Source organism: Diadema antillarum, unplaced genomic scaffold, assembly GCF_040938485.1.
Source record: "Diadema antillarum isolate AM-2024a unplaced genomic scaffold, OU_Dant_1.0 scf00000183, whole genome shotgun sequence".
NCBI lineage: Eukaryota > Metazoa > Echinodermata > Echinoidea > Diadematoida > Diadematidae > Diadema > Diadema antillarum.
The window spans coordinates 2,912,541-2,937,064 of NW_027271072.1; the positions used below are offsets into that span (position 1 = coordinate 2,912,541).

The 24,524-nt window shown below is 38.2% G+C and overlaps 3 protein-coding genes across 3 annotated transcripts in view; 1 reads left to right on the forward strand and 2 right to left on the reverse strand.

Moving 5' to 3' along the window:
• LOC139723263 (actin-related protein 2-A) overlaps positions 1-5,085 on the reverse strand; it is a 32,049-nt gene extending 26,964 nt beyond the window's left edge. Inside the window, exons 1-2 of the mRNA XM_071634521.1 lie at positions 4,969-5,085; positions 140-250 (exon numbers count right to left, since the gene is read on the reverse strand). Coding sequence (XP_071490622.1) covers positions 140-250; positions 4,969-5,016 — 159 coding nt within the window. The 5' untranslated portion in view covers positions 5,017-5,085. The remainder of the gene's footprint in view (positions 1-139; positions 251-4,968) is intronic.
• Positions 5,086-5,309: 224 nt separating this feature from the next.
• Positions 5,310-9,577, forward strand: LOC139723216 (neudesin-like). Its single transcript, XM_071634476.1, has 4 exons — positions 5,310-5,468; positions 6,756-6,816; positions 7,443-7,546; positions 8,344-9,577. The coding sequence occupies exons 1-4, from the start codon at positions 5,310-5,312 to the stop codon at positions 8,464-8,466; spliced, it is 447 nt and encodes a 148-aa protein (XP_071490577.1). The 3' UTR covers positions 8,467-9,577.
• A 5,459-nt stretch (positions 9,578-15,036) lies between these two features.
• LOC139723217 (JNK1/MAPK8-associated membrane protein-like) lies at positions 15,037-23,740 on the reverse strand. The gene is made up of 6 exons (XM_071634477.1): positions 23,649-23,740; positions 20,909-20,991; positions 18,889-19,009; positions 17,754-17,923; positions 16,894-16,970; positions 15,037-15,640 (listed from the first exon to the last, which is right to left on the reverse strand). Exons 1-6 carry the CDS (start codon positions 23,723-23,725, stop codon positions 15,440-15,442), a joined length of 729 nt encoding a protein of 242 aa, XP_071490578.1. The 5' UTR covers positions 23,726-23,740; the 3' UTR covers positions 15,037-15,439.
• Positions 23,741-24,524: the final 784 nt, after the last annotated feature.

The following is a 24,524-nucleotide window of genomic DNA, read 5'->3' on the forward strand; positions in this document are numbered from 1 at the left end:
CAGATGCTACAGAAGCAGTCACCAAGTACTAAAACGCTATCTGCTGGCCTATTTTTCAGACAGACACTGTAAAAAGAAAAATTCAATTCATAATTTCTAGGCATCATTCACATGCTTTCTCATGTACTCTTCCACTTACCTTGATTTCTATATCTCCTATTTTGGCTGAAGATCTGATGATGGGACGGCCCACCAGTGATGGAAATATATGGGAAGGAAAGTTGGTGCCAGCAAAACCACACTTGACAAACTGCAATGGGATATTGAAAAAACAAAATATGTACAGTGTATTGTGAATAAACTACAATTCTGTATGTTCATTTCAAATGTATTTACCCTGCTTATTATGGCATGAACTAATGGAATCAAGTAGAATTTTTTTTGGATGATCCAGCCAGCTTTCTCTGCTCGGTCCAGCAAAACAAACTCACACAAGTTGCAAATTCATGCTTTCTATGACTGTCAAACGCCAGTGCAAATTCATGTGGACAAAATAGACATGTTCAACCCAAGTCACATCATTAAGAAAAAATAATAATAATAATTCGCTTAATTTCAATTTTACACTGGTATCACGGAGTGTGAAATGAAAAACATATCTCTGCATTGTGATACATTCCATGTTTACTCCTCTCTCCTTAATGTATGATATAATTTTTTTTTTTTTTTTTGATGCTGTAAATGATACAACTACTGGTATGTTTTTTTGAGGTGTACATATATGTTAATGGCATTAGATCTACTCTAAATCCCACACCTGTACACGTACATGTATGTAATTTTAGTATGACACTGTTTCATTTTTGATTTACAGTTCTGTCACGTCATGTACATTTGAGTTCAGAGAGCTAAATCAAGCTTTGAGTATATTTCCTAAATTACCCTCTAGAGCTTTCATCCTATCCCTACTCAACCCTAATTCTTTGCTGGTTGAGGAAGTAACCAACAGAACTAGCAGAATGGAGAACCTCCACATCATCTGGTGTAATTGCATAGGCCCTATACAAAATGGGATTTCAAGAACTATTCTATAGTGGTGCAGTACTTCAGAAGAATGAGTTATCTACATTAGTACAATACAAGTATTAAAAAAAAAACAATAAAAGGAGGACATGCTGTTTATCAATTCTTGACGGTATGTTTTTACTTTCTGGTGCTTGAGCCTTTATGCACATCAGTTCCATGTAATCTGCACTTCCTCATTGCACGGAACCCTTCTATAAGATAAATCATGCATGTTTCTCAAGCCCCACTGAAATACAGTAGAACCATCTGAATCTCACAACTCAGGAGGATCAGGTTTATATTGTAGAATGTGTGCTAATGACCACTGGTTTAAAAAAAAAAAGAGTCTTACTGTGGGAAGGGGAAAGAAACTTGGCTAAATCTATGCAGATGCTGTGATGAACACACAGCTACCATTTGCATACACATGTATCACAGTGGGGGAACAAATGGATGCTGTGATGAAACCTGTATGTGAGCATTATATAATATTTGGGCATTCAGTAAGTGTGGAATATCTGGCAGTGATTTCTTCTTTTTTTTTTTCTGAATTTCATGTTTTATTTATCAAGTGCACATGCAATTATTGTAATATCTTTTTTTTTCATTCAGTATTTATTGGTAAAAATTATATACACAATGTATATTTGATATGGATACACTGAATATGCAGAAATACTCTGAACTGCAGTCAGAAGTGAGTGAATTTCCTTGAACTTCTCCAAGCACATATTACACACACATACAATGTACAGTACATGAATTACAGTAAGTGGGCAATATTTTCCACTTTCACGGTACAGGTTGAATTGTAAATCTAGAAAGTCTCTGTATCTTTTGTAGGTAGGCAAAAACAAAATGATAATCTCAAGCAGTTTTTTTCAACTTGCATTAATCATTGTACAGTGATCTTTTAGCTCCCAGGATACTTGAAAGATATCACATATTTATTTAGATGGCTAAATTCTTTGGGAATTGAAGGGACTTGCGAAGAGTGAGTTGTTTTTGAGCGGCAATGTGAAAGTTGATGTTGATACAGTGCAGTCCCATTATAATGAACACAATTATAATGAAATTCCAGTTACAATGAAGTATAAATTCAGGCTGGGGCATTATCCAGTTATTTTCATTGTTTATTTGTTCGGTTATAACAAAATTTTGATATGACGAAAGAAAACTGCTGGTCCTGAGGACTTTGTTATAACGGGAGTCCACTGTATCAATCCTTTAATCCTGGAAACTGATTTGACCAGTTCAAATTTATGTGAATGATTGGAAACATACTACTATCAGGTGTTTCCCATGGTTTTATAAATGTGTGGTAATGACACAAACACAAAAGTACATTTATAGCACTTGCACCCAGAGGTGCTGCATGCGACAAAGACATGTGACATTAGAATAGAAACATCACATGCATATGATAGTGCCTACACAATTGAAATCACGTAAATTTGGTGTCAATTATACAAATCACTCTATAAATTTGGCAATCCAGGAGTTTTGGGCCACCATACACAGTTTTGACCCCTAAATGAGTCTACATAGTTGATATTTTGGGTGTATATTCTCCCATGTTTCAGCTTGTCTATGATGTACAGTGTACATATATGATGCAACTGTGGACAAGAGTAATTAAATTATTGTACTAAACATTGCAGAGTACATGATATACAGAAATAATGAATACCAGTTCCAGACTTGCTCACTACTCATCGTATGCGCATGCGCATACAGTTAGCCTGGTGGAGGTGATGTTCTGCTGAAATTAGCCAGCAAATGACATGGGGAAAAATCAGGGTACAGTGCATGCTGGCTTCTGCTAATAGTAATATAACACTTCTGGTACATGTATGGGCCCCATGGTGTTGCTGGAAACTTGAAATGCAATCAGATCAAACACAACTTCACATCAAATGCAAGTATCGGCCACAACTTTGCATATGATCACAATCAAACGCAAAGTTGCATTAGATATTTGCGTACAAAGTCAAACGCAAGTCCTTTCAGCAGCAGACTTGCGTATGATTCGGGGGACTCGCGTTTGATATACAGTCAACCTTGTCTAAGCCAAATCTATTTGGACTGAAGAAATAGCTTCGACTTAGAGAAAATTTGACTTATGAGGGGTTAAAATTAATAGAATATAAAGGGAAGAGGACATGAAAAGACCTTAGACTTAGGCAATTATTTGACTTATGCGTGGTCGACTATAAGCAAGGTTGAGTGTATTTCAAGTTGTGTTTAAATGATCAATTTCTAATTCTAGCATCAAGGTCAAACCGACTTAGGAGCATTAAATTTATATGATACTGTTGACCGAAAGATCGGTCTGTATCTGTCCGTCGGGGAATGTTCCGCGGAGACTGCGTCTGGCTTCACGGATCCCCTCCGTATACAGACCGAAGTCAATGATGCCAGCTCCTGTGTGGCAGTAGCGCACAGATCAAACGTTACGATAAACCAAATTTCAGACAGCTTTTTTACATTCAAACAAGTTTGACATGACATGACACATTATGTAGCAATATTTGGGGCTAATTTCTCACATTTTGCAATCGAAATACTCACAGTAACGCGGTTATAATGCAGAAATTTTATCCATATCGCAACATCGACATTCGCTCGCCGAAGGTCGCCATTTTGAATCTGTAAACCAATCGCATGCGAGGTACTTTATTAAGTAAAAAAAACACGTAGAAACTACCTCGCATGTGATTGGCTAATAGATTCATACTGTATGTTTCTGCAGTTTGAACGTGACGACGCGACGGGCTGGTTGATGTGTGTTTTGCTTTGAAAATTCGACCGAAATATTGGATTATTCATTAATCTGGTGAGTGTAGTCTATTCTTGAATAGTTGATTTAACTATTCAAGCTTAAATTTGCCGACCTAGGGCCGTGAATTAGACGCAATCGAGAAGGGTGAGGTACCTCACCCAATTTTCCATAGAGACAGTGGTTAAGAACATCCACACAGCAATGGGTACTACAACCTTCCGTCTGTCTACGGAGGACGGCGTTAACAAAATACAAAAGAGTCCTCCGGACAGACGGATCTTTCTGTCTAATGATACTGTAGCTTTCCATCAGAGTGTATGGCTGGCTAATTTCAGAATATGATGTGTTTACGCAAGGCGTTCGCGCATTCGTATCAGGGCGGGGAGTAGGCCTAGTGACAGTAGTGTCACTGTCAGTAGTGACTGAAGTGAGCAAGTAGTGAATCGGTACCACTACGTCTACAGTGTGATTTCTTGCATCCATATCCCGCAATATGTACACCAGACCCCATGGCAATTCTTTCATTATTGATTGCCAAAGCTGGTTCTCAGTGACAGTAGCTTCGCTGAGAAGCTGAAATGTATCAGAATACATTTCTGTGAGAGTGTACAACAAAATGTAAAAACCTAAAGTAAAATATCAATGTGCAATTGTATTGTTTGTATGGAATGTCAGGTCATAACACTACCACCACCAGTGCAGTGTGTCAGTGGTCCCTACATGTACGTACGATTTGTATCAGTCCATCAGTTCCCCTTTTGCCTTGGCCAGTCCATGATGGCCCTGGATGAGCCGAGCTGGATTGCTTTAACTCTAAATTTAGTGTAATTTTACTGGTTAGTAGGGACAGTTAGTTTAATCGTCTTGATCTTCAGTAGCTAGCCGGCCGACTCCTAGCCTTGTAACATGTGAAAGGTGCCTTATTCAAGTTATTGCAATGTAATGCTGCCGAGGGTCGTTTAGGAAGAGAGGCTAAAACTAAAAGCCAGCTATCACTGTACAGGTCCCCCGGTGGCCCGCCTGTCGCGCGTCGGTGGCCGCCTCATACCCTCGCTCTGGCAGAGCTCATCCTCTCCACTTCAGTTCACTTCCTGTTTAAGTTCACAAATTTATACGACGATTTACATTCCAATTCGTACAAAAGACAACAAAATACTGAGCAAAATCACATAAGTACTTACTCCTGTGCCATTATCACACACTACGACTTTCCTTCCTTGGCTATCCATTTTGGATTTGGGTCGATATTCTGCCCAGTTCGGCAGCCCTCCCTGTCACAAAATTACACCAGGAAGAATATTCTGTAAGCAAGGCACCGCCTATCCGTATTTCCTTGTTGAACAATTTGAGTGTAGATAAGATAGTATCTGATTTTTAGAAGTGAAGAGAAAAATAAAATAAAAAATTACTTTAAATATTTCTAAAATTGTAGTTTAAATTTTTAAAGTGCTATTCAGAGAACAGGTATTTTAGTACATCAGTTTTATACTCTATGCGCACGAAATATAATTTTATTTTCAAAATGGCTGCGCCCATTGCCATTTTTGGATTGGTTACGTGTGTGGTTTTCAACAGTGTTTTGTGCGAAAACCATGATGGCGAGAGCAAAATTAAGGTATCAGTAGGGAGTCCCATGAAGGTTTTCACAAACAAGGAGATATCCCGATATGACGGCACAAATGTGAGTACATCATACTTCACCCCATGGTTCCCCATTCAACATGTTCAACAGCCTCTGCCCTTCAGCTGGACTCGACTGCAGGGCCGGGCGGCGCCGCGCCTCTTAGCTTGCCGTGGGTGGTCCGGTGTCTCACCGGCAGCGCGGTGTCAGCATCACGGTCGACGGGGCGGGGTCCAGGGACTGTGAAATTGTGTGAACACGACCCGAACGGCATAGTTTTATTACATGCATGTGTTGTTGTTGTTGTTGGTGCTTAAAGGCGCGTCATTCAATATTGAATATTTACGCCTTTTATCTCATATATGGAAATTCACACTCATTTTTCGACAACGGAAAGAATAATAATTCCATTGTAATATAAGTAAAATAATAATCATGATTATAATTAAGCGCGGGGAGCAATCTGTACGCATAAAGGTTGAGATAGAGAAAAGCACCTCGTAAAAGGCTCGCAAAATCTGGTCAGCCCGGCTCGGTAATGTTGAGCAGGCTTCTCGTGTTACCATCACCATTACCTTATAAAACAACAACAACAACAACAACAACAACAAAAAGCAAAACAACACGAAACAAAACAAAAACCTAACTGGGCCGGGTACAGTGTACGCTGTGTAGCTGTTGGATCACTCCACAAAGGTATCTCATTGTCTACAAAATTCATCATTCTAAATCCCTTCACCAAAATAAAATGATAACTTGTTATCAATTTTAAGTATTTCATAGTGTAGAGTGAACAATTATCCAATTTCCTGTCAATAAAGGCCTATGGCATTTCACATTATTAATTGCTTACCAGTTGCAGAATATTTCTACACCTAAATACCGGTAGTAAGTTCTCTGACTATGCTGAATGGGTCTAGCTAATCCCTGAATTGAAAAAAAAAATCCAAGCAGTTTGAGATTAATGTAATCTGTTTCTCATATTGGCAAATTTGCACATATTTTCCCTGAATATTGTGTAAATTTCATGAATATAACTAGTTCCATCTGATCGAATTTGAATTCTCCCAAGAATTTGATGGGTTGAATGAATAATAATAGTGGATATTAACACTCTGCTAATCATATTATGTTGAGATTGATATGTTCTTACATTCTTGCTAAATGAAACGATACTGATGAAAATCACAATAAAACTTATAATCACAATAATGTCTAATGTCTTGTCATAGAATGTCTTGAGTTTTTAACTTTTGATATCATGACATCACACTTGAATTATGTGCATTCTAGGCATTCTCATTCTTCAATGATTGTGGTGTCGTTTGTCCTCTGTTTTGTTTGCAGCCTGATCTTCCAATATATATGGCAGTCAAAGGGGTTGTGTTTGATGTCTCCACAGGAAAAGGTATTCTGTTAAATATGAATGTTTAACACTGTGATTAAAAAAAAAAAAAAACTCACAAAAAAAAAAATAGAGATGAATATTTTTGTTTAACTCTCTCTCTCTCTCTCTCTCTCTCTCACTACAGTGTATCTTACAATGGACAGATAGAAGTTATGCAAAAAGTTTTGTGCATATTACCAGCCAAGCAATGTCAGATATCTTCAGTCATAGAATGAATCTTCTTAACCATGATTATTGTTACGATACCACAATTTTTATCAATATTATTGGTCAATACACTCTAACAATAAAATGGCAGAATAATAGGGCCTACATGCTACGGTGTACATTCATCTCTGTATTGGACTGCCTCGATAGAGTGTTGTCAAACATAGACATAAGTCCCATATAATCTCATAACAAAGTGGCGGCACATTATGAACGTCATACAAATGCCTGAGATCGTCATTGCCTGCTTCATAGTCGTATGCAATGTATCTTCATCATTTGACTCAACATTTTGTCCACCACAAACAAAATATGTATTTTGAGATTCACATCAGTGTTGTCAAAGATTGGCTTTGTCTTACCTTTTACCTCTAAGCCATAGCAGTCATTTGTTGTTCACATTTCTTTCTTACATTCAGAATTTTATGGCAAAGAAGCCCCTTACAATGTTCTTGTTGGGAAAGACTCTACCAGGGCAGTCGCAAAGATGTCTTTGAAACCTGAAGATCTTACTTCAGATGTTGTAAGTATCGTATATGTGAGTTACTTTTCATTTGAGCATGTCGTCCGTACATGTACTACAGATTCATGAAGTATACAGGTAGACATGAGGTAGGTTGTGCAAGTCTGCATGATGGTAATAAAGCTCCCTCTGTTGTTGGTATCAGAACAGTTACACTGTTAGTCCTGTAGTAATTAGGCTTGGCAAACAGACATGAGAAAACCATTGTTGTCACATTCATAACAGCTGAAGATGAGCTTAGTGTTTTAACCCGTTGAGGACGGGCTGATTTTGCTACAACACGCATTTCCCATAGACACCTGCCCGAGTATGCTCGGGACTCGTCTTCAACGGGTTAATGTGTGTTGAATGTCATGCTCCCCCCCCCCCCCCCCCCCCCCCACTGTGATATCTGTCAAAATTATCTGTGAAATTGATATGTATAGCAATCCTCATAGTCTCAGTGCATATCCCAGGTGGTCCCTTTACCATGGGGTAATTTACTCATCATATTACAAGTACATAGCTTTTCTTTTGCCAAGTGCCTTTTCCCTCACTCTCTTCCAAACTGTGATACATGTACAGTAGAAACGCAATGTAAAGAGATCTGATGAAATACCTGATATAACAAACTGACTTCCCCTGTCCAAATGAATTTATTTCCTTTGTTTTGTATTGTTTATTGACTACTGATGTTACAAAATATCTGATACAAAGAACAAATTGTCTTAGTCCCAAGGATCTTGTTTACTGAGTTTCCACTGTATATGTATTATGGTAATGTTCTAGCGTTTTGTATCACTTTGTTTTTAATGCAGACGGGCTTGAATGACGCAGAGCTGAAGTCCCTCGAGGACACGTTCCGAGACGTCTACAAGGCCAAATATCCCATAGTAGGCCACATGGATTTCAACAAAGTTCACAGGCACAGCGACCTGTGACACAGTAGTGAAGTTAAATATATGTGTCAATTTAAAGCCTCAAGTTTTCCTGATCTTGCAAATCTTTTCTTTTTGTTCTTTTTGCTGTTTTTTATTCAATTGGATTTATTCCTAAGATCTCGTAGAAGATTCCCATGTGCTGCTAAACCGCACAAAACATTGTTTTTGTGGTGGCGGTGACTCATTGGAAAATGCATACAAACCTGATGTAATGATACATACTGATAAAATGCATTGTGCAAATATCCATGTAGCAATGAATTCTAACATTTTTTGATACAGTTTTTGAAAGATTTATCATTTGTCTGCCTTACACTCGTCATCTATCCTTTTCTGAATATCCTCTTGAATTACAATAATAAAGTCACAACAGAGGAATGCAGGGAATGCATTAATAGCCAATCTTGATTTAATGAATAATCCGAATTTTCGAGGAACCTTCAGGTAGAGATGATGAGCAAGCTTATTGAGTTGCCAACGAACCAGTCATGTGTCATGTGTTGATACATGTTCTTTGTGTTGATAGTAGTGCTCCAAATTATTATTTTTTTTTCTTTTGCATTCTAAGAAAAATATGGAATTAGGTACACTGTATTGTATAATGCTAGGAGATATACATTGTTGTACAGTGGATTTTTGTTATAACAACTCATTGGGACCAGTGAATTATGTTACATGTACATGTGTGTATATCAAAATTTTGTTCTGCCTGCATTACAAAACAAACAAACAAACAAACAAACAAACAAACAAACAAACAAACAAACAAACAAAAGACAGACAAACAATCAAACATACAAGCAACAATATAACAGGAAAGAGACACTCTGGTCCAGAAAATTTGTATTTGCTTCTGCGTTTTTTGTGGTTTTAAACGTTTTTTCATAAATGTACTGTATTCAAAACACCTCACTCGTCAGTGGATATGGCCACTAGTGATTTTCATATCAGTCAGAAATCACGATGCCTTTCCTGTACATAAATGACTTCAGGGTACTCTTCCTGATCTTATTTGATCTATATCATACGGTATGTATATTTTTGCTAGGAAATGTTTCTATAAAATTTTGCAGGCCATTCATGTAAGTAGATTGTGATTAAAGACATTCATACTGATGACAATTTTGTTGACAATGTATTTTTTTTTCTGTCTCTTTTGTTGCATGCACAAAGCACAGAGTAATGCATGAGGTACACAGTACATGTAGTGGCAGAATGATATTACAATTGTACTGCAGTATTGCTGTTCAAAGTGACAATGGGAATAGAATACCAGATACACTGTACATGTGTATGTGTATGATAATTCAGTACATGTGTGACATGCAGATGGCTGTAACTTTATCGCCATTTGTGATTGCCCCCCATCAAAATCTTGATTACTCCTGAAAACCTAAGGAAGGATGTTGGAGGAAGTGAGTCAGGATTTGCCAAAGGGCCAAAAACTTGTGTGTGTGTGTATCCATGCTGGCACTCTGTTTAAAGGTTCTCAGACATACAAATGTAAGTTGATTTGTGTTGATTTATGATACCCTCAAGATCACTTTTGAGGTGAAACGAATATCTAAAAACATTCCGTATATGTACATATTTTTAACTAATTTTTCGTCAGATTACTTGGATACGCCCAAAAAAATCCTTCCAAAGCAATATTCCTGTTGTGACCTCATCTGTCAATCATTACTAAGGTACTGATATGTTTAACTAAAGACATTGGAATGCACCTTCCCCTCGACTCAGCATAACTTGCATGTTTCTGTGATATTAATGTGACTAACAAAAAACCTGGCGAGGGAACATGCAAGTTATGCTCGGTCTCGGGGAGGGTGCATTCCAATGTCTTTTGTTAATCATATTACGTGTAGTACTGGTACTTAAACAATGATTGACAGATGAGGTCACAACAGTAATATTGGTATGGAAGGATCTTTTTGTGGGCGTATCCAAGTAATCTGCAGAAATATAGAAGAAAAATTGGTTAAAAATATATGGAATGTTTCTAGATACTGTATTCATTTCACCGCAAAAGTGATGTTGAGGGTATCATAAATCAACACAAATCAACATGCATTTGTATGTCAGAGAACCTTTAAGATTAAATCTGTTTATTTAAGGGCATCAGCCTTGATAATATGTATAACAGTACAGTGTACACTGTATCAGTTTCCTTTGGAATCCCACAGCCACTCTGTCCCTTGGACGACAGTGCCACCTCATTCTAGTTTACTCAGCAATTGTCATATTTTTTTTTTCCTACGATAAAGTGAAATACATGTACATATACAACAGTGTCTTGCTCACTGGCTGGACACATCACCATGCCCAGCATCAATTCACAACCATGAAATCAATAGTCGACAGGGCAACATGCTTTATACACTGTACACTCCATCCTGTGGAACATCTTTAATGTACATTGTATCGGTATTCAAAGATGCCATACTCGTACAAAATTTAAGCTAAAGACAGTGATGAATTTTATACATCAATTGCAGTCCCTCCCTCTCTCTCTCTCTCTCTCTCTCTCTCTCGTTTTTTTTCTCCTTTCTTTCCTTCTTTTTTTGTGGTCAAGTCAGATAGTGTCTAAAATGTCAATTGTGGTTCCTTTTCTTTGTGAGCTCAGCAATATGGAGTTTTGGAACATCTACCGGTATACCAACTGACTTTAACATACCTTACCACATTTGAAACATGAACATAGGGCCTACAGTGCACTCCCATTATAACAAAGTCCTTGGGACTGGGCGGTTTTCTTTCATTATACATTGCATGTATCGAAATTTTGTTACAGTATTACAAAACAGTAAAGCACATAAAGATACATAGACGATCATTTTGGGACCTGAATCTTCATCTCAATGTAACGAGAATTTTGTTATAACCATGTTCCTTAGAACAGGAGTGCACTGTAAGTTTGCTACATGTATTAAAATGTTTTAGCCTACATGATGAAGTCTCAGAACACATATTCTCTTTCTTTTAAAAATTGTTAAATGAATGCAGTCAACCTTGCTTAAGTCAACCTCTTCTCTTTGTATTCTATTGATTTTAATCCCTCATACATGTAAGTGGAATTTTCTCTAAGTCGAAGCTATTTCTTCAGTCCAAATAGATTCGACTTAGGCAAAGTTGATAAATTTCTTAGGTTTTTCACAAAAATCACACTTAAATGCAGCAAAAAGAGTGAAACAGTCCTTAAAACTTTATACTTGTTACCATGGTTACTCCAGTAGTAATTTCACCAGGCATTCAAGTCAAAATTGAAGTGGACAAGTCAACATTGTGAATTTACACTCATCGTCTTCATGGCAAAATTTCCATTCTGGCACAATCCTGGTAATAGTCACATTCTTTCTATTTCTAAAGCCTAAAAAAAAAAAAAAAAACTAGAAATGTCGCTAAGGCGACTGGTATGCCTCCCCCATAATGCATGATTCTCCTAATAGGTCTATAGTACATGTGGACAATGTGTGATTACATTTTCACAGTATTGGCAAAATATTGAAAATACATGTTTGTCATAAATGTGTTGAATGTTCACCTTCCTTGACCTAGGTTTAATTGGATGAATAGGAGAGCATGTATTTGGGGATTTAAGGACTTTAACTTGACTTTGACCCATTCATAAGTTTATGTATTGAGTAATTTTCAAGGTATGGAGAAAAAGTGCAATTTCTGTATTGAAAAGTACATTGTTACCATTTTCATCTGGCCTTTGACCCTAAAATTCATCTAGGATAATCACGGTCAGGCAGAACATACATACATATGTAGTCAGTTTCAAGATAACTTGAGCCACTTCCAAGATATGGAGGAAAAAGTTAGTTCAGCACTTTCCCTTGATCTTTGACCTTTTGACCTTTGAGGCAAACAAAAAAAAAGAGAAAAAGAAAATTTCCAGATAATCTATATTAGGTTATACATGCATACACCAAGTGTTAAAAAAAAAATAACCCTGCTGGCATTGCATAAATATGAGGGAAATAGTAAAATTTTGAAGTATTGCACTTGACCTTTGACCCCCTGACCTTTGACCCTATGAACCCTAAATTCTCTAGATAATCACTGCCAGTCAGTACATGTACATATACTATGTTCCATGAAGACAGCTTGAACAATTTCCAAGGTACGGAGAAAAAAGCGAAGTTTTAATATTTTAACTTGACCTTTTGACCTTTGACCTCATGACCTGAAACTTTCACCAGAGAATCTTAATTGGGTAATATATGTATACACTAAGTTTCAAGAAAATATCTTCAGGCATTGCATAGATATGGCGGAAATAGTGAAATTTTACGTATTTGACCTTAACCTTTTGACCTTTGACCTTGAGCATGTGCACCCAAAAGTTGATAGGCACAACTTCACCCCCTAATACATATACATGCCAAGTTTCATTAGGATACCTCAAAAGGTTTTGATAGTTACCCTGTCCACAAAATTCATTACGGACGGACAGAAGGACGGACGGACAACCTGAAAACATAATGCCTCCGGCACCACTTCGTGGCGGAGGCATAAAAAACAGTTTGTAATTTGGGTCCTGTTCACCGACCCCAGAACCATTTTTGCAGTACTGTACTGACTATTTTACAGAAATGTACACAGTCAAAGAAGATTTGTCATGAAATCAATACACTATATCAAGAAACAATTCTGGCAAGTTTGATAGATGGACTGATTTACAGGGTTTTCAATCATCCTGAAATAATAACCCTAGCTGGTGTAGTTTCTAGCCAGCTAGCTTTTCTTTTCTTATTCTGGGGTACCTGGTGCATGACCAAATTCTATGAAAAACCCTTGGTCTCCAAGGCTTCAATTTTAAATATAAATATATTGTACATGATATAAACTTCCTGTTTCAACACATGTCTCCTTCAGCGTACGTCAAAGATATGCACTCGAGGGAACCCATGTTCTTTGGTTCCCTCCTGAGTGTATATGAAGGGTTTGTTCACAAAATGACTAACTCCATTCTTGCTCATTTGAGATACATATTTGCGATTAAAGCTGCTAAAAAACAAGGAAAATTATAAGAAAATATGAGACATTTTAGCCAGCCAAGTAAGGTAATATTTTTGTGATCTCCTGACTCTTTAGACTCTTTAATCAGATGAATTCTCTCATACAGGATGCAATGTTTGTTAATGTTGTACCATACATTTTCACATAAGGACAAATAAGAAAATAAAAATGCTCCAGCACCCTTTGGGTGAAGGCATTGGAAAAAAAGTGACTATGAACATGTTAACATTTTCAGTTGATCAATAGATAAACACCACATATTCAAAGGTCATCTTAATTGTTAAGTGTTCATACCACCAGAACTTAACAAACAAAACAACATCAAAGCCACGAGGAGAACAAGTCTACGCAATAATAAAATTGTTCTCTGGCTCCATCAATTCATGTGTAGAGCCTCAAAAGTATTGCAACTGCCATACTATTTACACAAATGATTTGCAAGATAGTATAAAAAAACAAGAGACCCGCGGGTCTAGCGCTCACCTGAGTATCGCAAGTTCACCTTTCACGCAGTCACTCATCTAATTTATTCACAGCTCTACCAAAATTTGACCAGGCATTCTCAAGTAGAAGATGAAAATGTACAATAAGGGCCCAAATTTTTTTAAGATTCCTTAATTTGGGGGGATTGGGGCCCCCTGGGGCCCTCTGGGTGGGGCATGGTGCCCATTTTGATAAATTGAGATCCTGACCCCCTAGGGATGCTACCTGCCAAGTTTGACGAAAATCCATTTTGAGGTTTTCAGGAAGAAGATGAAAATGTACAATTCAGGCCCCCATTTGGACCTTCCCAACCACCAACCCCAGAGACTCCAACCCCAAGCACCTTCTGATCTGGAGATTCTCCCGCCCGAAACCCCTAGCAAACGGGAGACTCCAAGTTGATGTGTGCGAAGCGCGAAGTTCCTAGGGTTCTAGATGTTCTCTGGTGCTATCTAAGGCTTATTTTTTCAACATACAATAGCAATAAGTAAGAAATCCTTTCCACCGGGAGACACAGAGCCAGGGCGGGAGAAATCAAATCTCAAGCGGGAGAACGGGACATTTTGCAAAAATGGGCTTTCGGCGGGAGATCTCCCGTCGAAAACGGGAGAGTTGAAGTCTCTGCAACCCCCCCCCCCCCCCCCCACTCCTGCCCCCAAAAGGGGCACCCCTGGATCTCCTATGCACAAACTTGAAACTACAGTCATTAATGTACTCACTCATAGTATTATCTTAGCTCTATAACTTCTGATTCTAGAGAAGATTTTTAAAGATTCCTTCATTTTGGGGGTTTGGGCCCCCCCTGGGGGCCCCCTTGGTGGAGCATGGTGCCCATTTTAACAAATTGAGATCCTAACCCCTTAGGGATGCTACCTGCCAAGTTTGATGAAAATGGGTAATGGGGTTCTCAAGAAGAAGATAAAAATGTACAATTTAGGCCCCATTAGGACCCCTCTCCACCCCCCTGCCCTGGGTCACAAGGGGGGCACCCCTGATTCTGCCATGAACAAACTTGAAACTACAGTCATCAATGTACTAACTCATAGTATTAACTTAGCTCTATCACTTCTGGTTCTAGAGAAGAAGATTTTTACAGATTCCTTAATTTTGGGGGGTTTGGGCCCCCCTGGGGGCCCCCTGGGTGGGGCATGGTGCCCATTTTAACAAATTGAGTTCCTAACCCCCTAGGGATGCTACCTGCCAAGTTTGATGAAAATCGGTCTTGGGGTTTTCAAGAAGAAGATGAAAATGTACAAAGTTTACGCACGACGGACGACGCACGACGGACGCCGGACGAAGGGCGATCGCAATAGCTCACTTGAGCCTTTGGCTCAGGTGAGCTAAAAACCAGTGACTTCTCTGACTCCATTCTTCCAATGCATTGAACTTTCATTTTCAGTTCTGAGTTGCACCTGAAAAAAAAGAAGAAGAAGAAAAAAAGAAAAAGAAAAGGTGGAGCTAGAAGCTATACGTGCAGCCTGCTTGGGTGGGTGAACTGTGCCGTTACAATGTAAAAGACAGCTGGGGCTGGAATGAAGGCTAGCATTGGACCATAGATGACAGGGTTCTCCAGCGTTGTCAGGGCAACGATCCCGTAGGCGTGTATCAACCAGTGGGAGAAAAGGATGATCAGGTTGCGTTTCTTCGACACCAGCAATTTGGGCGTCTACAGCGATTGTGATGTAAGGAAAGGGAAAGAGAAATATGTAGCTCACTGAAAATGTGCATCGTTTATTTATCACACAGTTGCATTTGACTATCTTGTACAACCACACAAGACTGAGTGCAATTCCATACATGTACCATATTCAAATGGGCTTTTATAAATAGAGTAAAATAAAGCAACAGGAGAGTAAGGTTCAACAACATCAGACCTGCAGTAATAGTATGCCATCATTGTTCGCTTCAGTCACCTTGAATATATGCATTCTGGGTCGGAGTTCATTTGCACGACGACGATGACGACGACGACGACGACAACAACGACAACAACAACAACAACAGCATCTCCTTGGCAGTATATTTGATATTTACCTGCCCGTGTGCATCTAGCTTCTCTTATTGGTTAGAGGGAAATTTTAGTGCAATTGAAAGTTGTCAGAAAAGGAGCAAATTTTCTTAGCACAACAATGTATATTTATTCAAAATCAGATGAAAAATACCCAACACATTTTGAAATTTTGCTAACTTTTCAGGAAATAATTCTTGAAAAGTCAATAATTATGAACATGCAAATAGTGAAGTGATGATGTCATCCCCTCACAACTTGAAATATAGTTTGTACATAGAATTTTGAAATTTTCAGATTTTCAATCAAATGCAATTACGCCCCAGTCTCGAATGTTGCTATATCATTAGTTTGAAGTTATTCAACCAGGAATAACATCATGTTTTATATTTTGATAACAAAAACTTTTAATTTCCACAATTTTTTGTACACTCATTTGCATATTCATATCAACTGTATGAGAAATGTTCTGCAGAAATTAGCAAAATTTAACAATTTCATAACTTCCCCCGTTTTTGTCAGATTTTGATCAAATTTTCACTTTTTTACTCGTAACATGTTAGTCTTTCTTATTATAGACTTACTTATTATTGGACTGGAATTCCTTTATGAAAAAAACAACAACAAACCAAACAAACAAACTACAAAATATAGACATCTAACAAAATTAACACATCTGCCAATGCAAAGATGGATAGTGGCAGCTTGTAACTTTTACCCTTAAGCAAGGCCATTATTACGGACCATTATTATGGACCGATTGATTGTTTGACCAAGAAAGAGAACGTAGGATTAAGATTAAGCTCCATTTACAACAGATTTGTTAAAAAGTAGCAGTCCTAAATGTTTCTCTGTTCGAATGTTCTAGACATTCTAGTCATCAATTTGCATATTATATCAATCATCCTTACCTCAATCTCTTCCTTCGCAAAGTGGACAGCATGCGTTACCAGTGATATGATGAGTGTCAGGTATGGATATGAATAATCTGAAAATCAAAAGTACAGATTCTGTAAATGATTACAACATCTAAAAAAATACCAATAGACTCTGTCACACCCAATGCCATCACAAGATGTCAAAAGTAAGCACAATTCTCAAAAGACTGGAGGTAATTAATCCCTCATCTCCATCAAAACAACTTTTTTTTTTAAAGTGATTTTTAGTTCATAACAAATTTATATTCAACCACGTGTATACCCTCCTCCAGGAACCAATAAATATTATATTTGATTCTGCAAGGCTTCCAATTTTCAATTTTTAAATTTTACAGAATGAATTGTATGTGGCGTCTAAAGCCCTCCGCACACTATACGATCAGACTGGTCGTCCAACCCTAAGACTGGAAGTGTGACGTCACCAGCCTTGCCAGTTTCCAGTCGTGTGACTGGGTCATAGTGCCAGCCATAGAGATTTGATATGTTGAATTTCCACAACTTGTCGTGGGCTGTCAGCCAATCACGATACAGTATTATGCAAAGAGTACAGAAGTGCAAGCAATGTGCACTGCGTGCACTTCTATACTCATTGGTAAAATGTACTGAAGTCTGAACAGTTGTAAGCCGAGTTGTGAAGTCTCACTGTCTGATCATATAGTGTGCAGTGTCGAGTCGTACGACTGGTCGTATGCCCTAGAGTCGTGCGACTGGTCTGATCATATAGTGTGCGACGGGCTAAAATGCAATGACATGCTGAAAGCTGCTGTGCAAACAGCCCCACACACATCACACAACACCCACATTCAAACAAAAATGATGTCGTTGCTACTCACAAATCAGTCCTGCAAGAACAGCATGTGCCACGGTCAGAATGGGTATGAAGTATAGGGCCGCGTAAATGGAACTTCTGCCGAGGTTGTCAGACAGCTTGACCAACAGGGCAGGCCGGACAATCATCATGAGAAGGAGATGGATACTGTAGTAGATGAAGACGGCTGTGTACCTGTTGGGCCAAGGGAAACATAATATATGGAGTTGAAGAGATTGTTCTCTGTCACAAAATGTTCTAATAGTAGTACCATCCTGGTAGCAGCAATATCCATGGTCCATAGTCATCATCAAATAAAAATGTTCCTCTATCTATCCATTTTCCCACAACTAAAATGCGGTATTTTGCTTTTTGATTAACATATTCCCAAAACACTGATAATGTTTAATTGAAAAAATTCTGTACACCTGAAAATGTGAGGAATAATGTTTCTTTTCACATTCACGCCTGCCTCCGTCAATCCTACAATGAATAGAGGCATGGAGTGTGATGTTAGCATCATGTATGCTAGTCCATACACATTGTGTTTTTTTTTCCAAGGATCTCTCATCATAGCATTGGCTCTTATGATGAAAGGCTCATCTGTGTTCTCTGTTGTAACCTGAAAGGCTGCCAGTATTCTGGCTCTCGATGTACAACAAGCAAATGCAGAACTAGAAAAGCACTTGGAGAGTGCCAATCTCTGTCAAGCAGCTCATTTACATCCATATACACATTTTCTAAAAATGGCCCTATTTCTCAATGATAACGAATCCTTTCTAGTGTCTCACTACCTCAGCTTCCTGCTGCGCATTGAGCACATGCTCAGTGTGGGTATACGCACGTTCAATCCCCTCATTTGTTTGCCTATTTCCAAATGATAAACAATCCTTCAGAAAATTCAAAAACATTCCTGGAACCAAACAGTGACCCAGATAACTACCAAAATGTAATCATCTCTTCTTTGATTCATTATCAACTATTCTTGAAAATTTCATCCAAATCCTTATATAACTTTCTGAGTTATTTTGCAAACAGATGAACAAACAAACAAACAAACAGACATACCAACACCAACAAAAAAAACACACAACCTCCTTGGCGAAGGTAATAGGAACCGCATAAAGCCATGTCACTCTAGTACCCCATGAAATGCTTACAGGGGGAAGACGGCCTCCTGAGTGCAGTGTAGTGTGGTGCTATACTGGGGCTGGGGGTTCTTCAGCATGGTGTACCAATCAGACAGCTGGAGCACTTGGCAAGATCGGAGCTGGGGTGTGCCTGACAACAAAGATTGAGAATTAGTGATGCAAGTTAATTAAAACAAAATCACAGCTGCAGCACTGAAATCTGAAGAGATTAACCAATAACCCAAAGGATAGTGTTTTGCTTTGGGGTTTTTTTTTTAGTTTTTTTTTTTTTTTTTTTAAATAGAGAAATCAGAGTAGTAAAATAAGCAAATAAATGAAGTTATGATCACAATCTGGCAGATGATATGCAAGTTAGAGCTGGGGTGTGCCTGACAACAAAGATTTAGAATCGGTGATGCCAGTTAGAACAAAATCACAACTGCAGCACTGAAATCTGAAGAGATTAACCAATAACCCAAAGGATAGTGTTTTGCTTTGGGTTTTTTTTTTTAGTTTTTTTTAGTTTTTTTTTTAAATAGAGAAATCAGAGTAGTAAAATAAGCAAATAAATGAAGTTATGATCACAATCTGGCAGATGATATGCAAGTTAGAGCTGGGGTGTGCCTGACAACAAAGATTGAGAATCGGTGATGCCAGTTAGAACAAAATGACAACTGCAGCACTGAAATCTGAAGAGATTAACCAATAACCCAAAGGATAGTGTTTTGCTTTGGTTTTTTTTTTAGTTTTTTTTAAAATAGAGAAATCAGAGTAGTAAAATAAGCAAATAAATGAAGTTATGATCACAATCTGGCAGATGATATGCAAGTTAGAGCTGGGGTGTGCCTGACAACAAAGATTGAGAATCGGTGATGCCAGTTAGAACAAAATGACAACTGCAGCACTGAAATCTGAAGAGATTAACCAATAACCCAAAGGACAGAGTATGGCTTTGTTATTTTTGTAAAGTTTTTTTTTAAATAGAGAAATCAGAGTAGTAAAATAAGCAAATAAATGAAGTTATGATCACAATCTGGCAGATGATATGCATGTTAGAGCTGGGGTGTGCCTGACAACAAAGATTGAGAATCGATGATGCCAGTTAGAACAAAATGACAACTGCAGCACTGAAATCTGAAGAGATTAACCAATAACCCAAAGGACAGAGTATGGCTTTGTTATTTTTTTAAAGTTTTTTTTAAAATAGAGAAATCAGAGTAGTAAATGAGCAAATGAGTGAAGTTATGATCACAATCTGGCAGATGATATGCAAGTTAGAACCACTTAAAAATCAGACATTTATCAACATAGCATCCTGAAGTCATTGGTCACCTCAGAACACACATCCTCGACATTCATTTTCACTGTTTACATTGCAGCAAATGTTTAGATCTATATTTATATACACATTGTATTTATAACCACATAAAGACAAAGTTACATTCACATCTGTATTCACTATGAACAATTTTCACACAATGTTGGTTTTCAGGTCATTGTTCAGGTCATTACATGACAGGGAGAAAAAGTTACATGCATGAACTTTCTCAAAGCTCTACAAGTAGAGTAAATTTAACTTCATGAGTCTACATTCTATGAAACATCAGATTGATATCTTGTCATACAGTGAGATGCTATGCTCTATAAACTTTCTCCCTAATGTGCCAGAGGATCTGGCCAGCAGAAGTTTGTAGCACCAATACCCCATTTATAAATAGTCGGGAACAGGAGCAGTCCTATAATGCTTTAACCCATGCTTTGGTGAGTTTGTTCAGATATATGAGTTACCAACCGCCATGACCGAACATGAAGAGGCCGAGAGAGGAAGAACCGACAAGGTAACCTTTGCATATGTGGGAACTTTGGACATATGTACAGTGTGTACTACTTCCAGAGCACTCTAAACACTAGTGACTATCTATATACACTGTAGGAGTTCGAGTGCTTCAGAGCCACGGTGTCTGTTCATACAGAGTTCAGAGTACAGAGCACGAAATGCTCAGTGCAAATGGAGTATGAGTTATGACTCCTCCTGATTCTAAGAGCTTACCCATGGGATCAAGCACCAGGAGCGTGATGATGCTGGCTATGCAGCACTCCAAGGCAGCTGAGATGTGCAGAGTGATGACTTTACTGTCAAGGGGAAGGAGAGTCAATACAAGACATTGATTACCTATTCCATTAAATATACCCTTTCTGACTTTGACTGAAGTTTAAAAGCTTCAAAGTTCATTGCAATTGATTGGCAAATTGCCCTACATTGGTGTAAATACACACAGAATTGATCAGTGTTTTTGCAGTGGCCATGACAAAAGAAATCATTGGCATAAGGCATGCATACGAGCAGGATCGAACCTGCAACCTCCTGATCACTGGACAGGTGTCTTATCCACTATCTTATCCATTTCAAAGTTCATAAATACAGATTTGTTCATGTGATGCACATTTTTCTATTTCTCCAACATTCAGACCATCACAGTATTAAGCATACAAGCACTGGACAAGCTTGCAGTGCTTGAAATGAAAACTAAGACATTGACTTTGTGGCAGGAAAAATAAATAGAGAGGTGGTGAAGTAATAGCGTACATAGTAGGGACAGTTGAATTAAAGCTCAGTCCAGAAAGTGATATTGGTATTGAAACAATTTCTTGAACATGTAATATTTCAGACCTTTTACACTATGCAGAAACTCATTTTGAAAACTGCAATGATCTATTCACAGCCCAATGAGGCAATGAAACGAAGAAAAAATAGTTCCGAACTAAAGCAGAAGTGGCAATAACCCTAGAGTGCTGAAGAATGAATTGTCAAAAGAACTAGATTGTTGATCAGTTGCAATCTTCCTCTCCCAACTCAATTCAGCATCAGCACTCAAAACAAGCATTATGCTGAGCACTAGATGAAAGCTTGTGTCATTGCATCAACTTCATAATAGATTTCTATACATTTCTCCTGCAAAATGTTCCCATTAGGCAAAGACTTTCTCATGGTTTTCTAGTTGATAGTTTTCTAGTAAATGGTTTTCTAGTGGGAACAAATGAATAGACAGTTTACAAGGTCTTTGATGGAAAATATCCATTAACTTTTATACATGAGGACACCATTCTATTCATAGTTTTAGGCAGGTATAAGGGAGCATGATGATCCAGGTACCTTATCTAGTGATGACCAAATGGCTCCTTTTCAAAGTACCACTAGGCAGACTAAACCAAGACCATCATGCACCTGGTTTCATCTCTTTTTTTTTCTTTTCCTTTTTTCCAGACTGCACTTGTTCTTGGTGACATCATGTCTTTGACAATGATGTCATTGAAAATGAAGAGTTTACATTCATGAAATCTGGATGAAATTACTTGCAAGAGTATTTACAGAAAGAGGGTAAGCACTAGTCAGGGAATAACTATAGCACAGAACTAATTAAGAACCCCACCCCCTCAAAAAAAAAATTGAAAAGAAAAAGAAACCAAGAACACATTCATATGGATGATAACAGGGTGGCCAACCTCTGCAGATTTAAAAAAAAACTAGATATATCGCTACGGCTACTGATATGCCTCCGCCATAATGCATGGTTCTCCTAATAGGTCTATAGTACAATGTCTTGACAATGTGTGATGACAGTTTCACACAATTGGCAAAATATTAAAATGACAGGTTTGACACAAATGTGCTGAATGTTCACTTTCCTAGAACTAGGTTCAATTGGATGAATGATTAAAATGTCAGAGTGCAGGTATTTGGGGAACTGATGATTTTTACTTGACTTTTGACCCTTTTATAAGTTTATGCATTGAGTAATTTTCAAGGTATTGAGAAAAAGTATAATTTCAGTATCAAATGGGAAAATAGCATTATCTAAACCTGGCCTTTGACCTTTGACCTCACAGTTCCAAAGAGAATCACTGTTAGGTTGAACATGCATAAATATGTAAGTTTCATGATGATACCTTGAGTTACTTTCGAGATATGGAGGAAAAAGTGCAATTTAGCACTTTCACTTGACCTTCTACCTTTTGACCTTTGACCTTTTGGCAAGAAACTTCCCCAAAAATATATATTGGGTAATACATGCCATACATCAAGTTTAAAAAAAAAAAAAAACTTCAGGCATATATTGCATTTTGAGGAAAGTAGTGATATTTTGAGGAGTTGACCTTGACCTTTGACCCCCTGACCTTTGACCCATGACCCCCAACTTCCCTAGATAATCACTGCCCATCGGTACAAGCATATATACTAAGTTCCATGAAGATACCTTGAACCATTTGCGAGATATGGAGAAAAACATGAAATTTCAATTTTTTTTTCACAAAAATAACCTGTGACCTTTGACCTTTGACCCTGTGACCCTATAATCCACACAAAGTATCATCCCCCAAGGATATACCCTCATACCAAGTTTAATGTAAAACCACCACACGGTTCTTGAGATATCGACAAAAACAAAACGGGACGGACGGACGTACGGACGTACGGACGGACGGACGGACGGACGGACGGACGACCCGAAAACATAATGCCTCCGGCCACTTCGTTGCGGAGGCATAAAAAATCCCCAAATATCAATGAACGGTACACAAAAAATAATTTTCTGGTTTAAAAAGAATGAAAGAAAATTGCACATATCAAGCATGCGATAATCAAAGGTCATGAAAACACATCTTTCATTACAACTCCGAATTGTTCTTGTGTCAAAAGAAGAAGAAGAAAAAAACACACACAAAAAGAAAAATACCATGTAGAACTTTGCTGGCTATGTGACCAGAAACGAATATTCTACAAGTTGTACCTCTTGCCATCAGAGAAGTAGTCGATGAAGAAGATGTGGAGCGTGAGAGAGAGGAGGACCATGAAGCCAAGATACATCCAGTCATAGAGGTCCGGAGCCCATTCACACGGCGTGCAAATGGAAGAGTTGTTTGGGCGCTCCCCTCGTCCGCATGCCTGAAGTGTACAGTGGTGAGAGTGAAACATACAAGTGTGCATAGAGATTTGGAAGTTTTTGCAACATTAGTGTTCTTGAAGCACTGTCAATCAATACGCCTTCTTTTGATTCGACAGTCATCTCTACTGACGAGTTTCCCCCCGCATCATTACATTCGAGTATTCGACAGCCAAATTAAGGCTTGCCAGAGTTTGACTGTTTGTCTGTTGGCGACGTTCTTCAAATAAAGTATGAATGAATTTTGATGAAATTCTCAGGACAGTTCCATTGTGATAAAACGAACATTGATAATCGTTGTTGTTGTTGTTTTGTTTTTTTGTTTTGGGGGTGTTTTTTGTTTGTTTTTTTAAGGTGGTGGTGGTGGTGGTGATCCACATTATGACCCAGATCCAGGATTTTTTGAAAGGGTGTAAGCATTTCTTGAGTGTCAGCCTTTGCAGCACTCCTAATGCCTCCAATGTTGTGCTGAAATCTGGTTCGTCACTCAGACCTAACTGCCTTTAAAATATGTTACAATGAGTAAAATAGTTCCAGTAGATACTCTAGTACTCACCCCACAAGCACTGTATGTAACATTTCCAGCATCATCTTGGATTACAGTCCTGCCACAGTACAATCCGGGGCAAGTCTTCTGATCAGGAACAACTCTGTGGACTAGTTCAGATTAGGGTAGATTGTCAGAACATTTATCAAATAAAACTGTCAAAGTACGCATCTCTA

What these genes read in the sequence shown, in the direction of transcription:
- LOC139723216 (XM_071634476.1), top strand. Translation starts at nt 5,310, where the DNA reads ATGGCTGCGCCCATTGCCATTTTTGGATTGGTTACGTGTGTGGTTTTC. An exon ending in TGATGTCTCCACAGGAAAAG is followed by an intron (nt 6,817 to 7,442) that starts GTATTCTGTTAA and finishes TCTTACATTCAG; the next exon opens with AATTTTATGGCAAAGAAGCC. An exon ending in AAGATCTTACTTCAGATGTT is followed by an intron (nt 7,547 to 8,343) that starts GTAAGTATCGTA and finishes TTTTTAATGCAG; the next exon opens with ACGGGCTTGAATGACGCAGA.
- LOC139723217 (XM_071634477.1), bottom strand. Translation starts at nt 23,725, where the DNA reads ATGTATCTTGGCTTCATGGTCCTCCTCTCTCTCACGCTCCACATCTTC. An exon ending in TACTTCTCTGATGGCAAGAG is followed by an intron (nt 20,992 to 23,648) that starts GTACAACTTGTA and finishes TCCCCTTGACAG; the next exon opens with TAAAGTCATCACTCTGCACA. An exon ending in CCTGGTGCTTGATCCCATGG is followed by an intron (nt 19,010 to 20,908) that starts GTAAGCTCTTAG and finishes CTTTGTTGTCAG; the next exon opens with GCACACCCCAGCTCCGATCT.